General features: G+C 38.4%; 1 protein-coding gene across 1 annotated transcript in view; it reads right to left on the bottom strand.

Annotated features, from left to right (window-relative positions):
- ANO3 (anoctamin 3) overlaps nucleotides 1-15,655 on the bottom strand; it is a 348,638-nt gene that overhangs the window by 4,519 nt on the left and 328,464 nt on the right. Inside the window, exons 19-24 of the mRNA XM_054026242.1 lie at nucleotides 12,227-12,338; nucleotides 10,671-10,728; nucleotides 8,696-8,793; nucleotides 4,997-5,142; nucleotides 4,729-4,881; nucleotides 3,312-3,459 (exon numbers count right to left, since the gene is read on the bottom strand). Of these exons, the coding sequence (XP_053882217.1) occupies nucleotides 3,312-3,459; nucleotides 4,729-4,881; nucleotides 4,997-5,142; nucleotides 8,696-8,793; nucleotides 10,671-10,728; nucleotides 12,227-12,338 (715 nt within the window). The remainder of the gene's footprint in view (nucleotides 1-3,311; nucleotides 3,460-4,728; nucleotides 4,882-4,996; nucleotides 5,143-8,695; nucleotides 8,794-10,670; nucleotides 10,729-12,226; nucleotides 12,339-15,655) is intronic.

Genomic DNA, 15,655 nt, shown 5'->3' on the forward strand with positions numbered 1-15,655 from the left:
CATGCTGGTCCCTTTATTTCACAGTAAAGCTGAATAGAATAATACTTCACGACTGAACATAGATATGTAATTAACTTGTGGCACTCACAGCTACAAGATAATAATCACCGTCCTCATTAACCTGCAGAACTCATTATCACAAGGCCAAAATGAAGCAAATTAGACATTTATGTGAAAAATAAGAATAACCACAGTTACATTAGGTAGGATAAAAATTTGTCAGGGTTATAAGACATCCTGCTTCAGGGCATAAGCCAGCCACTAACTGCCTAAGGGCATAAGGCAAATTATTCCAATATGGAGTCCTAGCACCTTCCTCTGAAGTATCTGGGATTGGCCTGTCTCAAGACAAGATATTGGAACAAGTGGACCACTGTTCCCATCTGCTACGTTAAACTGGGAGGGAGTGTCTAGTGAGGTCCCCACAGGCGTGAGTCCTGGATCCAGTACTATTCAATATTTTCATTAATGACTTCAGTAGCAGACTGGAAAATATGCTTATAAAATTCACAGATGACACGAAGCTGGGAGGCGTTGGAAGCACTTTGGAGCACAGGATTAGAATTCAAAAGGGACTGGACAAACTGGAGAAGTGTCCTGAAATCAACAAGATGAAATTCAATAAAGATAAGTGCAAAGTATTACAATTAGGAAGGAAAAATCAAATGGACAACTACAAAATGGGGAATAACTGGTTAAATGGTAGTATTGCTGAAAATGATCTGTGGGCCATAGTGGATCACAAATTCACACTGAGTCAACAACGTGATGCAGTTCAGAAAAAAGGCTGATATCATTCTGGGATATATTAACAGGAGTGTTTTATCTAAGAGATGGGAGGTAACTGTCCTGCTCTACTTGGCACTGATGAGGCCTCAGCTGCATTACTGTGTCCAATTCTGCATGCCACACTTAAAGAAAGATGTGGACAAATTGGAGGGAAGCTAGAGGAGAGCAACAAAAATGACAAAAGGTTTAGAAAACCTGACCTATGTGGAATGGTTAAAAACACTGGGCCTGTTTAGTCTTGATAAAAGAAGGATGAGGGGGAAAACTGATAACAATCTTCAAACATATTAAGAGGACAATGATCATTTGTTCTCCATGTCTCCAGGACAAAAAGTAATGGGCTTAATCTTCAGCAAAGGAGATTTAGGTTGGATAGTAGGAAAAAACTTTCTATCAGGGTACTTAAGCTCTGGATACTTCCAAGGGAGGTTGTGGAATCCCCATCATTGGAAGTATTTAAGAGCAGGTTGGACAAACACCTGTCAGGGATGGTCTAGGCTTACTTGGTCCTGCCACCACACTGGGGGCTGGATTTGTTGACTTTTGAGGTCCCTTTCAGCCCAACATTTCTATGATCTTGTAATACTTTGTATCTACAAGTAAACCACACCCCACCAAAATGAAAAGTTAAAGTCTAAATTTTCTAGAATGGTGATTTTGGGTGCCTCATTATCTTAGTGCTCGAGCTGACCCAGCTCAAAAGTTGTGCACCTGCCCCCTTTAAGATGTCTCAATTTCAGCACCTCAAAACTGATACACACCAAATCACCAGTCACTCTCGAAAATTAGGGCTATATGTAAAAAACAGTTATAGGACTTTATAGGAAAAACTTTTTCCATCACACAGACATACTTTACAAAGCACTGATTGCAGTTCTTAGTACTCCATGTAACTCTTCATCATGTTTGATTATTTATTTGAGGAAGAAAACAATTTTAAAGACCCAAAATTTTCAAGAACTTCTCTTCTATGTGAAATACAATTTGACCCTTATCTCAGCAGTTTGTCTGAATAATTTCCATGTTAGGGTTATGAACGGTCTTCTTCTGACATGATGATCAAAAGCACTTGAAAAATCCAGGACTAAAACTTTTGTAACTAGCATGCATTTGTTTATTTCACATTTCCTCCTCTGCTATAATTAATTATACAAATTAAATGTTGAATGGCCAAAGTGCTAACACACACTACAGATATCAATTCTTGTTGCTACATACTTAAATTTTACATGAGCCTATGTGCATGTCTCATTTGTCCCATTCGTCTCCTCTGTTGATGTTTAAACCAGTCACTTAAACATATTTCACTGTGGTGAAGGGATTTTGAAAAGAAAATCGTAATTTTATTTTAAGTTGACATCTCTGTGGAAGTTGCTTAGGAAACTATGTGATACAGTCAGGTTTGTGTAACTATAAAGGACAAAATACTACTGATCCAATGTACAGAATGCAGGAAGGACAATGGGGGAAAATATCACTTCCAGAACAAGATAAGAACATAACATAAGAACATAAGAATGGCCGTACTGGGTCAGACCAAAGATCCATCTAGCCCAGTATCCTGTCTACTGACAGTGGCCAATGCCAGGTTCACTCCCTCTGGGGCACCTAACAAGTAATGATCAAGTGATCTCTCTCCTGCCATCCATCTCCCACCCTCTGACAAACAGAGGCTAGGGACACCATTCCTTACCCATCCTGGCTAATAGCCATTAATGGACTTAACCTCCATGAATTTATCCAGTTCTCTTTTAAACCCTGTTATAGTCCTAGCTTTCACAACCTCCTCAGGCAATGAGTTCCACAAGTTGATTGTGCGCTGGGTGAAGAAGAACTTCCTTTTATTTGTTTTAAACCTGCTGCCCATTCATTTCATTTGGTGGCCCCCTAGTTCTTATATTATGGGAACAAGTAAATAACTTTTCCTTATTTACTTTCTCACATCACTCATGATTTTACTTTCTCTACATCACTCATATGGGACCTGTTCCAAACCCCTAATCATTTTAGTTGCCCTTCTCTGAACCTTTTCTAATGCCAGTACATCTTTTTTGAGATGAGGAGATCACATCTGTACACAGTATTCAAGACGTGGGCGTACCATGGATTTATATAAGGGCAAAAAGATATTCTCCGTCTTATTCTCTATCCCCTTTTTAATGATTCTTAACATCCTGTTTGCTTTTTTGACCGCCGCTGCACACTGCATGGATGTCTTCAGAGAACAATCCACGATGACTCCAAGATCTTTTTCCTGATTAGTTGTAGCTAAATTAGCCCCCATCATATTGTATGTATAGTTGGAGTTATTTTTTCCAATGTGCATTACTTTACATTTATCCACATTAAATTTCATTTGCCATTTTGTTGTCCAATCTCTTAGTTTTGTGAGATCTTTTTGAAGTTCTTCACTGTCTGCTTTGGTCTTAACTACCTTGAGCAGTTTAGTATCAAGTTTAGTATCAAGTTAATGTCGGGGGGTGGGGGTGGGGGGGAGTATATATAGAAAACGTCTGAATTACTTTTCCTGTCTGTATCCTTCATCTGTACAAGGGCCATATTTGTATGCATAGACAAAACGTGGGATATAGTCAGAAGTAATTGCAATAACAAATGCATTAGTGATGACAGCCAGGACTCCAATTCCTTCAAGGATTCCATACCAGATACCTAAGAGAAAGAAGAATCAATTGAAAGAACAAGAACATTCTTTTTATACTATTTTTCTTGTTTACTGAGAAACACAATCATTGTGCCAAAAAAGTTATGTACAGATCCAGACTGGGATTAAGCTAAGCTTCCCATGAATTTTGCCATCATGGGCTGTGCCCGAACTAGATTCACACAATCTAGTTCCTTCTAGTTTTAGATCCAATCTGTAAATCCCAAATGCCCAAATCTGTTTTAAAACTATAACCTTGTAAGGATATAATCTCAAAAGGATAGTCTTTTCAAGGGAGCGAAGATGAGGAAACAAAGAATTGTTACAATGGAGATCAGTAGGGAAGAAACATTTTTATTGTGAAGCTGATTAACTGTACGGGGGTACATATACTGTCTCCTACTTACACTCACTCTTAGATCAAGCAGAAAGGCTAGAAATTCCAGAAGCTGACACCAACCATAAACCTGTGTTACTCCTTATCTAGGGTGACCAGATGTCCCTATTTTATAGGGACAGTCCCGATTTTGGGGTCTTTTTCTTATATAGGTTCCTATTACCCCCACCCCCGTCCCGATTTTTCACATTTGCTGTCTGGTCACCCTACTCCTTATCAGATGTGCTGTCAATTTGTCCCAGAGAACCCCTCACAGCTGTATATTAACATCACTGCTTCCTGAGTATTCTCAATTATATCAATAGTACATCTTCAGTGCAGCAGACCACCTTCTCTGTAAAGTCAAACCTCTTTAACAAGGTATAACTCAGTGCCAAAAGTATAACTAGGAAGGCCCAAGTATAAGCCACTAAAAAGTGGCAAAGAGACTTAAATCCAGCTTGAATTTTACTTATGGCCAAAGAGTCTCATCTCCTTATTCCAGTTTTGCTCTTAAAAATCACAGAGTTTCTGCTTTGAAAGTCCATTGATATTCAGTAATTTTGGATATCCTTTTAGTCCCCGAGGTTTTTTTCAATAAGTAGCCTAAAGGTGGGCCTTTAAAATCAAGGAAAGAGTTCAACACAATGATCTCTCACTGGGAATTGTGGGTGCTCAGTACGTTTGAAAAACAAAGTAATTTATTTAGGTGATAAAATCTGGTTTTAAAGCCTAACTTCAGACTCCTATTGTTTAACATTTTGGCCACAGTTGATATTTGCAGTTAACCTGTTATACCCACTTCCTATCAATTATTTTTAAACTTTTCATGGCTTAGCAGTTTAAGAGAATAAAACATGAATTGATAGTTCCATGACTGTGTATCATTATGCTCTCTTACCTATATCTGTTGCTCTTGCAGGCATAGGTCTCCTCCACTGGGTAACAAACTTGTAAGCATCTAGTCTTATTTCTATAATATTGTTAAGCAATGCCAGGAGAGGTGCCAGTGGGAAGGCAGCAACAAAGATGGTGGTAAAGCCAAACTGTAAAACTAACAACAGATTGTCAGATTAGAAAATGAAAACAAATGTGGCCTTAAAAAGGAAAAGCATTGAACTGCTGCTGATTTCCATAAGAAAACTGCATATTGCTGTACATTTGCTCACCCATCTCTAAGTACTCATCCATTAAGCCGTGGAGATTCATTGGCTGCAGATTCCAATCTTTTTCCCATTGAGGTAATGAAATTTTATGCTCCAATAACTGCCCTCCTTTCTTGATCTTGCGTCGTGACCACCAGTTCTGTAGTAACCTACATTAGACAGACAGATCATCGAGTTTGTGATATCACTGGCGGTGCCTGCTCAAGAATTAACAAGATTCACTGATATCATCCTGAGTTAGCATCCTAGGCCAATTTTGAACTATTCCAAACTACCTGAGAGTGCATACCTGTGGAGATACTTTCTCAAGAGCATTCCTCAATATTCTTAGAAGATAATATTCAAGCCAGAGTAGAGAGCCTTTCCAAACCTTACATACAACTTAAGCCTCTCATTAAGGGTTTAATTTCAACCTAAGTGGAACACTAGGCACTGAAGGGCCCCTTATGCTGGGGTGATGTTTTCAATGCACAAACCTAAGGAGCCTTTTTTAACATCACAAAGCCTTCTTGAAAGAGTACTTGTTAAAGAATATTGTTTTCTCCTGTAGCAAGGATGTGTCTTTAACAAGGTTTTGGAGAAACCACAAATATAAGGCAGGATTGTGACCAGCTCTTATGATGCTATGCAATGGTTATCTGATGAGGGAGTTGTTAATAAAATAATAATAATAATAATAATAATCAGCTAAAGGTTATAAAAAGCTTCTCAGATGAATGAAAATGGTTATGCAAGTGTTAAGTATTATTTTAACTTGGGCAGCTTGAAATCAGAGACTTCAATTGTGTGTTCTGATTTGGAAGTCACTTGGATACACACATTAGGGAGGCAAAATTCACACTTCATTGAAAAGGTACTGTTCTGGAAAGTGTTTTCTATTAGCGTTGTCAATCTGCTGGTATTCATTTCTAAAATCCAGTTTATCCTTTGGCACCTCCTTTCTTTTGCTGCTGAAAAGGTCTCAAGGATAAACAAAGGCGTTGTCTGAATGCCCAGACTATTGCTTTGTGAAAGGGGAAATAATGAACTAAGGAAGTATGTTCTCAAATATTTGTTCTATTCAGTGTTTCAGATCTAGCAGCAACTGTATAGTGCCCCAAAGGTTTTTATCAGGTTGCTGGCACACAACGAACACAGCTTTTTGGACAGGGTTTCAAGGCTGGAACTCCGGACTATAATTTGATGTCACAAGAAATGTAGCACATTCTTCCAATGTTTTAAAGATGTTAAAAATCTTGGCCTAGCTGTTCTCTTTAGAAGCTGCACAGGTTGTGAAAGATAATTAATTTTAAACAACATGAAACAATTCAAAGGCTCAAGTATTCCATAAACCCCTATTGCTGCGCAGCAGTGAATGCTGTACCTGGGAACAACAAGCCCACAGCATCTGATGGGGGAGGTGCAATAACAAGGAAAAAAGTCTTTTTGGAATAGCTATTTTAGAGAGACCAGAGCATTTAAATTCCATTTACTTTATTTACAGCATCCATCCTACAGGGGAGCGAAGCAGCGTTTTTTTAATGTTTTCTCAAACTGCATTTTTGTGCTCTCTCAATTGTGTTTTTAAAGCTAACATACAAAACAAGAAGCTGATGAGAGGAATCCTTTTTTGGTCACAGAGCACGGATTGTTTTATAGTGGGACAGTGGCACCACTCTAGTTAATGTGAAGACTAGCTTACTGTTCAGTAGCCAATTTTATTAAGTGCTCTAAAATCCACATGCTTACTGAGACTGACGTGATGAATTGCTGTGCTAGGTGGGGATCTGGAGCAGGGGTAGTGGTCCAAATTTGACGTCATCTGAGCAAGAGGTCAAGGGATAGAGCTTCCCCCCCCCCAAATCAGATGACAATTTTATGGTTCTTATAACAAACTTTTTTGCGCACATCTGGGGCTCAAACTATGGCTCTTATCCTTCCCAAAGGCATACCACCTGCATGGAACTGAACTCTGGGTCCAGCACCCACGCCTTTTTGCGAAAAGCAACATATAAAAAAAGGTGTCAGGGTAAAGTTTGGAATGGAACACAAGCAGCTCTCCTGAGCTGTGAGTATGAGCCCTGCTCTATGCAGATTTCTGAGAATGTGCATTGGGCACATTAGTGGCCCTCTCAACCTGAATTCTTCAAGGGCTCCTTCTGGAAGTATTGCCTTGAGAGCAAAGCTTCTGGTTCAAGAGCTCTTATTTTAAAGTGCTCTAAAATCCACATTCATACTCAGGTTTTACTTGAGCAATATTGTCAAGGAAAACAGCAACAATTAAGTAGAGGGAAGATGAAAGACTCTGGTATGCAGCAGCATTAGAATAATCTAACCACGATGTCTGAACCTCACCTGCTTGCCAGAATAACAGTGTGAACAAATAAAAGTAAGTAACTGTGGTTCAACATTAGCATGATCAAAGAGGCGGCAATGAGTATTAGGAAACACCCCATAAAAGAGAGCCTAGTGCTAAGGACCAGTGTAAGTTCAGCGTTGATCAGCGTGATTCTAGGATACTCTCTTCAGTCAAAACAGTAACTTATATTCATCATAAAAAATAAAAACAGAAAACCTTCAACTTTCTACAACATTGCATCCCGTCTACAAAAACCAAAGGATCACAGCTATCAGTTTCACTTCTCAAAGTGCTGTAGTTTCTGTGAAAAAGGGGTCTGAAGGAAACATTAGACATTTCGAAAATTTTAGTCACATGGACCTATATAAAAACAGTCATAGCAAACCTCAAACAATATTCACCCCACACACAAACTGCTTTAGAAAAATCAAGTAGTTCACAATCTACCAAAAATATTTTGACATGACACTCTAACCCAAAAGAAAGATTTTTTTGCAGAATTTTTTCCACCTGTTAAAGTGGAAATGCTGGTTCAGCCTTAACTTTGGTGGAGCTACCACACCACCATAATATTGCTGAGCAACATTAGGTCTAGGGGTAGAAATAAGAATGCAAGTTATGGTTTCTGGTCAAAGGGCCCCTCAGAAACCACCCTTCCCTAAAATAGGGGACTAATTTTAATAATCAATGTGTTCTAGGTGCTCAGGGAGATTGTCTTGAGTATGGATATCCCACAACATCAGTTGGGGTAGACTCTGTGATGCAAATTAGCAGCCATTTGCTTAAGGGGCACCAGAAATGTAACCTCCCCAAAATAAGCTGCTTATAATTTTCAGAGCACACTAAAACCATGTGCATGTGTAAATTGCTTTAAAAATGCTACAACAGAATCTGGAGTACAGCTTGTGTTGCAAATTTGGGGTCTGAACCAGACCTCTGTATCCTAACATCCCTGATCCTCGGTAAAATATGGATCTAGATCCAAACTCTGCATGTGTCCCTCTCTTTCTATAATGAGCGGTACCAAATCTTCAGATCTGGTACATGTTGAGATCCACATATGGATCCAAACTTTGGTACTCATGTCCATGTATGAGAAAACCAGGGCTGGGGCTTGAATGAAGTTCAAGAGATTTAAAACAAATCATTTACTATTCGGTGTTTCATGTATTTGTGAACATACGCTTCCCCATACAACTGTTACAGTTGTATGCTAAGGGACCACTTTTGCTTAGCTAGTTAAGATTCACAATTAAAAGCCATAATCTACCCTCACCTATAGTTGGACTTTTTCTTTTTCTCCTACTCTTGCATAGGGTATGATCATATTTTGATAAAATAATGCTCTCAACGAGTGAACTTACGGATAACCCAGTTCCATGAAGTTGTTCCACATTTGTTTTAAAACCATTATAACTCCCATTTGCAAGCAGAGATCTATCAAACAGCCACTAGGATGACACTGAAGGAAGAGGAAAAAAGTTATGTATTAATTAGGGCTGTTGATTAATTGCAGTTAACTCACATGATTAACTCAATTTTTTTCCCGCAATTAATTAATCGTACTGTTAAACAATAGAATACCAATGGAAATTAATTAAATATTTTGGATGTTTTTCTACATTTTCAAATATATTGATTTCTATTACAAAAAGTACGGTGCTCACTTTATATGATTATTTTTTATAAATATTTGCACTGTAAAAATAAAAGAAATAGTATTTTTCAATTCACCTCATACAAGTACGGTAGTGCAATCTCTTTATCGTGAAAGTGTAACTTACAAATGTAGATTTTTTGTTGTTACATAACCACAATAAAAAACAAAACAATGTAAAATCTTAGAGCCTACAAGTCCACTCAGTCCTACTGCTTGTTCAGCCAATCGATAAGACAAACAGTACTTGTATTAGTTGCATTGAAAAATACTATTTCTTTTGTTTTTTACAGTGCAAATATTTGTAATAAAAATAAATATAAAGTGAGCACTGTACATTTTGTATTCTGTGCTTAATTTAAATCAATATATTTGAAAATGTAGAAAACATCCAAAAATATTTAAATAAATGGTATTCTATTATTAACAGCACGATTAATCACATTTATTTTTTTATCGCACGATTAATCACAATTATTTTAATTGCTTGACCGCCCTAGTATTAATATATATTTTTAAAACACTTTTATATTTTAAAGCATTCCCCTAGTTTTTACATGTGCAGCTTGGCTGAATGGGAAATATTTAAATTTCTAGGGTGAAATCAACTGGAGTTTTGCCATTGATACAGTGGCTAAAATGAATTTTAATGCTTTTGAAAGGTAACAGAGTGACAGACCTGTAGACTTAAACTACCCACAGTAGTAGTACAGCATGGGCTAAGATATTTCCTATTGCTTCCGCTACTGTATTTCCAATATAGTCAACCCTGCATGATGGGGACAACCTTTTTTTGAACGAGAGTTTGCATAAATCTCCATGCCCATTGAATTTTTCTGCCATAAATTGCTGTAAAGGGCAATGGCTGTGATATGTACAGTTGTCTTCTGGATGGCACCACGAACTCATTTCAGATCAGCCAATAAACAGGCAACAGAATGAAGCAATATTTGATCTCTAATGACCTAAGCTGAATTCATACTATTGACTTGGAGCTGCAAGTCTCTAAATCTTAAACCATTCAATTTACCAAAACTGTGTGTTTTGATTAGGCAATGAGATATAAATCATATCTAATAACTGACGCCAACTTTTTCAGACCTGGGTGTCTAAAGGTAGGCTCCTAAATCAATATATAGGAACGTAAATAGAAGAGGTGTAATTTTCAAGAGATGCTGTGTAACCTCAGCCCCCCACTGAAATCGGGGAAGTGGTGCGGTTTAGCATCTTTATATCCCCAGGTTTGAAAACTTTGACTTTAATTTTTAAAGTAGTACTCTCATAAGGGAAACTTAAGAACCTATCAGCAATAATAAGCTGCTCTTCTATTTTGCCTTCCATCCAAGAATCTCAACGGTCCTCAGAAATATTAATGATTTAGACCTCCTAACAAGACTGTCAGATAGGGTAGCATTACTGCCTCCTACTCACAAGTAGGGGAACTGAAGCACAGAGAGGTGAGCCGCCAGCCCAAAGTTGCATAGCAAAGCTGAGAGCTCAGAAGGGAAGCCACATTTTCTGGTTCCCAATCCTCTGCTATGAAAAAAAGATATGTCCTTCCTCACTGCACTTTAATGGAAGAATAAATCTTACACATGACTATAGTTTGTCTCTTTTAAACATTCCAGAGTTTCCTTTTTGCACATAGAGATTTTACAAGGAAAAAAAATGGGATTGTTTACCTCTTCCAGTCTCCATCTATTAAAAAGTTTGTTGTATTTTCCTGGACGGCCTGCAAATCTGTGAAATGAGATTTTTGTTTCTTAATAGAAATTCCAATAACATTTTGTATTACTAGCATTGTTGAATTTCATCCATTGACCAAACCTGTTAACTATAAACAGTTTAAATGATAAGCCGCTAAAGGCTGTGTGCTAAAATATAGGATCTAAAGAGAGCCTTAACTATGGAGGGAAAAGGGTGTAGGAGTTATTTCAGAATCCAAAATGGTACAGACATCCACATTTTGCAAGTAGCCCCAAACTCTAAAATGTGCAGAAACAAACCCCTGCATTCATACACCCTGAACTTTGAGATGTTAGAAATTCAAGCCACCCAATTCTGCAGTGGATCCGGGAAGGCAAACCATTATACCCATGCAGTCAATGAGGATCCACAGGCACAGGGATCAGCTCACGCAGACCCAGCTCCAGGATTGAGGTCTCATATATGCAGTGTGCATTTCAGGTCAATCTCTGTTACAAACAGATATTTGTAATAAATCCTTCTCACAGTTCTAATAGCTCGATATGTAATTCCCTGCTCAGGCAAAACTCCGAATGACTTAAATGGAAATTTCACCTGAGAAAGAAATGAAGGACTGGAACTTCAGGATCTTACAGGACACTGGATTTAGCAAGTCAGAAAAGGATAAAAGACATAAAATGGGCAGCACAAAGAAGTGTCTAACATAATTAGCATGAATTGTAATATCCCCTGTAGCTTGTTTCAATATGTTTAGTAATTTATAGTTAAATATAGTAATTCTATGATATTCTTAGCCAGAGATTTTCTATTTTTTCCATCTTTAACTGAACCATCATCATAAAACTTGGCAGTTCCAATCAAAGAACTCAAATGTTTTATAGACATAAATTAATTAGTATTTCCAACAATCTTGTAAGGTTGGCAAGTATTATCAAACCTATTTAAAAATGGTGAAAATGAAGCAAGGTCAAGAGGCTTTCCCAAGCTTACACAGTGAATAAGCAACAAGTACAGAAATAGAATCCAGGAATCCTGGCTCCCAATCCTGTCTGTGAACCACTACACAGCAAGTTTCAGAGTAACACTTGCTACTTAGAGGATTTGTTTTCCAGGAAACATTACCAGTAGAGGAGAGATGAGCAAAAAGGGACAGAGCTAGGTCCAGCTTTTGAAATTTATCAGCATGTTAGACACAAATCTATATTTAGGTATCTAAATAACTGGCCTGATTTTCAGAAGTGTTGAGCATCCCCAATCCCTATTGATGTCAATGAGAACAGCAGGTGCTCAGCACCTCTGGGAAAAAAATATGATTTTAAGATCTTAAACTTATACCCATGTTTGAAAGTTTTGGCTTTAGTTTATACTCAGCTCCACAAACTTTGCTGATTCTGACATCTATCTATCATGTAAAAACATTGTCTTTACTGCAATTTAATGCATTACCATAATGAAATATCTAGCACTAAGAGTTCGGTATGCATTTCCCTCCTATTCTTACGTAATAAAATCGTGACCAAAAATGACTTACCTGCCAAGGAAAAAAGCAATATAAAAGATTGAGCTGTTTAAGTTGACAAACTGGAAGAGGAACATTTTCAAGGCAAAACTGTTTTCCCATTCAGATTCTGTTCTAGGATGCTCTAAAAGGAGTGACATAGTACACATTACACATTTACAAATGAAATGAAGTTGCAAGTGTGTTACAGAGTTCCAGGGTCAACATGCCTTCTATAGAAGAAATGATAGGGTTAAAATTAATTTAACCCTTTGAGTAAAAGGTTATTTTCCCCCTCAGTAAAGTGTGCAGTGAGAGGGCCACAAAACTCCTACCCCAGCTATGACCAGTGTGGTTCTATGCACAAAACAAAAATGGTGTCCCTGAGCTGTGCAACAGCACAGAAGTTCCAGTGAGAGTTTCATTCTCCATTTTGATGGCTCTCTTTTTGAATTCAGTTTGAATCTTAACTTTAAATTTAAACCAATTTTTTTAATCCTTTGAGACATGTTGAGATGCCTTGATTCTTCTCTTAGTACATTTCCCAGACCCGAGGAAGAGTTCTGTGTAGCTCAGAAATTTGTCTCCCTCACCAACAGAAATTGGTCCAATAAAAGATATTAGCTTACCCACCATAACTCTTTGATTCTTCTCAGCAGTTGAGCATGATAGTGCTTAGCATCAGCAACTCAATACACAATGGCATGGTAGACAAGCAGTGAAGTGATCAGAACTGGCAGCAACCTCTCCCTATCTTCTTCTCAAACATTTTCATGCCTTATTCCATGCTACTCCTTATGTGAGGGAACATATTCCCTCAATGGACACTACTCTCTCATCAAGACTCAACTCTGTCATGATGCCTCTAAGGTGTCAGGCATTTGACAACAGCATGGGGGCAGATGGAATGAATTGGTTCTTTATATTTTTTAACTACAGATATAAATCTGCATAGAAACACCTCAAAGATTTTATTTAATTCCTCACTCCCACTCTTTGCAAGTAGATTTTAGGATTTTTAGGGCAGGAATTCTATCTTAATTAGAACTGTTTGTTAATTATTGAAATTTGCAATTTTTCATGAAAATTTCAAAATGCTTTTAAAAAACTAATTATGCTATACAGTATGTGGATAAGTGATTTAGAATCACCAAGAAATCAGTAAATACACTTGGGAGTGTTTAAAATAAATGTATTCACGTTGTTGCAGTGAAAAAAACAACTGCATTTTTTCCTCTGAGTTCTTTAATAGAAACCCTTTCAGATTCTAGGTGTGGGCTGTTTAACTAGTACAAGTAGAATTAATTAACCGAGATAGGGTGGGTGCACTTTTCAAACACTGGATGAGATATTCAATCCTCTAAAGTTTATATGGTTGCTTAGGGACAAAATAAACAAACACATTATAAGGATGTGGTTTGCCTTTCGTTGGAATATCCCACCCTGTTGACACCAGTTATTGTTTTTTTCTTCCTTTCCTTTTATTTATTGTAATGAGGGCTTGGCTATACTTGCAGATGTAGAGCGCTGGGAGTTAAACCAGCCTTTGGAGACAGCAACAGGGAAAACGCTGCCGTGTGTTTACACTATCAGCTTCAAGTGCAGTGGCGCGGCTACATTAGCAGCTCTTGCAACACCACAGAGAGCAGTGCATTGTGGTAGCTATCCCAGTGTGCAAGTGGCTGCAGTGTGCTTTTCAAATGGGGGGGGTGGAGTGTGACAGGGAGTGTGTTGTGTGTATGTGGGGGGAGAGACAGTGTGTTTTGGGGGGCAGAGAATGTGTCAGCATGCTATCTTGTAAATTCAGACAGCAGCAGGGGAAAACCCTGAAATCAGCCCCCAGCCCCCTCCCCCGCCTCTCTCTCACACAGGCAGGTCTTGGCAGCAGCAGTATTCCACAGTAATGGTTTGCTTTGTCCTGGAGCAGATAAGCACGCCGGCTGTCAGAAACGGAGCTTTGAAAGGAGATAGCCGCATGCCTGCAGCCAAGTTCAAAACAATGACCAGAGTGACCACTTGACTTCAGGGGATTATGGGACATTTCTGGAAGCCAATCACAGCACAATAATGCAACACGGCATCCACACGGACACCCCGGCGCTCCAGCCAGGGCGCAGCAAGCTCTGTGCTTCTCATGGAGGTGGATTACCAGGAACGCTCCAGCTGTAGAGTCCAGGTGCTCTAAGTGCCTTTCCAGTGTGGACATCTCAGGAGTTAGAGCACATGAAATCAGTCCTGGGTGCCCTAACTTGCAAGTGTAGCCAAGCCCTGCGTTCAGGAAGTATCTAGGAACACTAGGGCAATAAAAAGTCATTCTACCATAGGTGAAAAGTAGCCAACTGTGTTCTGGTCCAACTCAGAAAATGTTGCCGTGAATTTAAATGTGCTTTTAAAAATTTTAGTTAATTTTAGTTTTATTTTAGTTCTGTTTTAACTGGAGTTATGAATGAGTGAACACTTTCCTATCTGTTTGTCTATAGGCAGACCTTGCAGTTTACCTGCATCTGAACACCAGAATTTGTCTTGAGAAAGGACGTTAGTTCTAAAAACTGGTGCTGGATTGCTTAGGCAGGGTTAATGGTATCTGTCATTCAGTTGTGTGGCATATTTGTTAGAAGGGCTGTCATTGGGTAATCCTGATTCCTATCACCATTGGCCTTATGCAAGACCGCAGATTGACTGGTGTTTAATTTAGGCCCATTTAGGTTTTACAGTTAGGGCAGGGCCATTTGGACTTTGGAGAATTATTTGTGTGTGCGTGCGCATGCAGAGACCAGTAATGGAATGAGGCTAGCCACAAATGACCTATTGCTCTTAGGAATTACTTTGTGAAGTTCTGGTCAGTTAAGTTGCAATAGTTATATATATTATTAAATAAATAAATAAATGGTCTGTCCTCACTAGTTCTTGCCTTCAGCATTCTTGTGACTGACCTGTACACTTTCCTCAATAATAAGCACTTTTCCAAAGTCTGTTATGTATGGAAACAAAACTTACATCATCATGACCTACTTCTGCAGGACCAGAAGCCATATTATGAAAGGAATAACTGATGCTCTATTACACCAGATGTCAAAAGGACTTTTCATGAATAATAGAAAAAACAGCTCTAGCGAATCAAAGCTTTGTTCTCTCTCATTCCCCTGTGGTATTCAACAAAGTGCTTTGATAGAAACAGTTAGATCAGTAAGGGTAAAATCTGAGTTTAACTGGGCACAAGATTATATAAACTAATTTGGATGAGTCCAATGACTATCAAACTTTTGTGGTTGCTTCCAAACCCCTGGTCACTTATCAATTAGTAATTAAAGTAGAGTTTCATGTAAAGCACTACTAGTAAATGTAGTGCATCAAGTGCCTGAGTTAAAACTTTTTTGTAGTCTCCTCTGTGTGGACAATTACCATGTCTTTAGTATTGCAGATGTACAAATCCTGCAGCCTCCTGTTAAATTGAAAGACTGA

The sequence above is a fragment of the Malaclemys terrapin genome, chromosome 4, assembly GCF_027887155.1.
Source record: "Malaclemys terrapin pileata isolate rMalTer1 chromosome 4, rMalTer1.hap1, whole genome shotgun sequence".
NCBI classification, from domain to species: domain Eukaryota; kingdom Metazoa; phylum Chordata; order Testudines; family Emydidae; genus Malaclemys; species Malaclemys terrapin.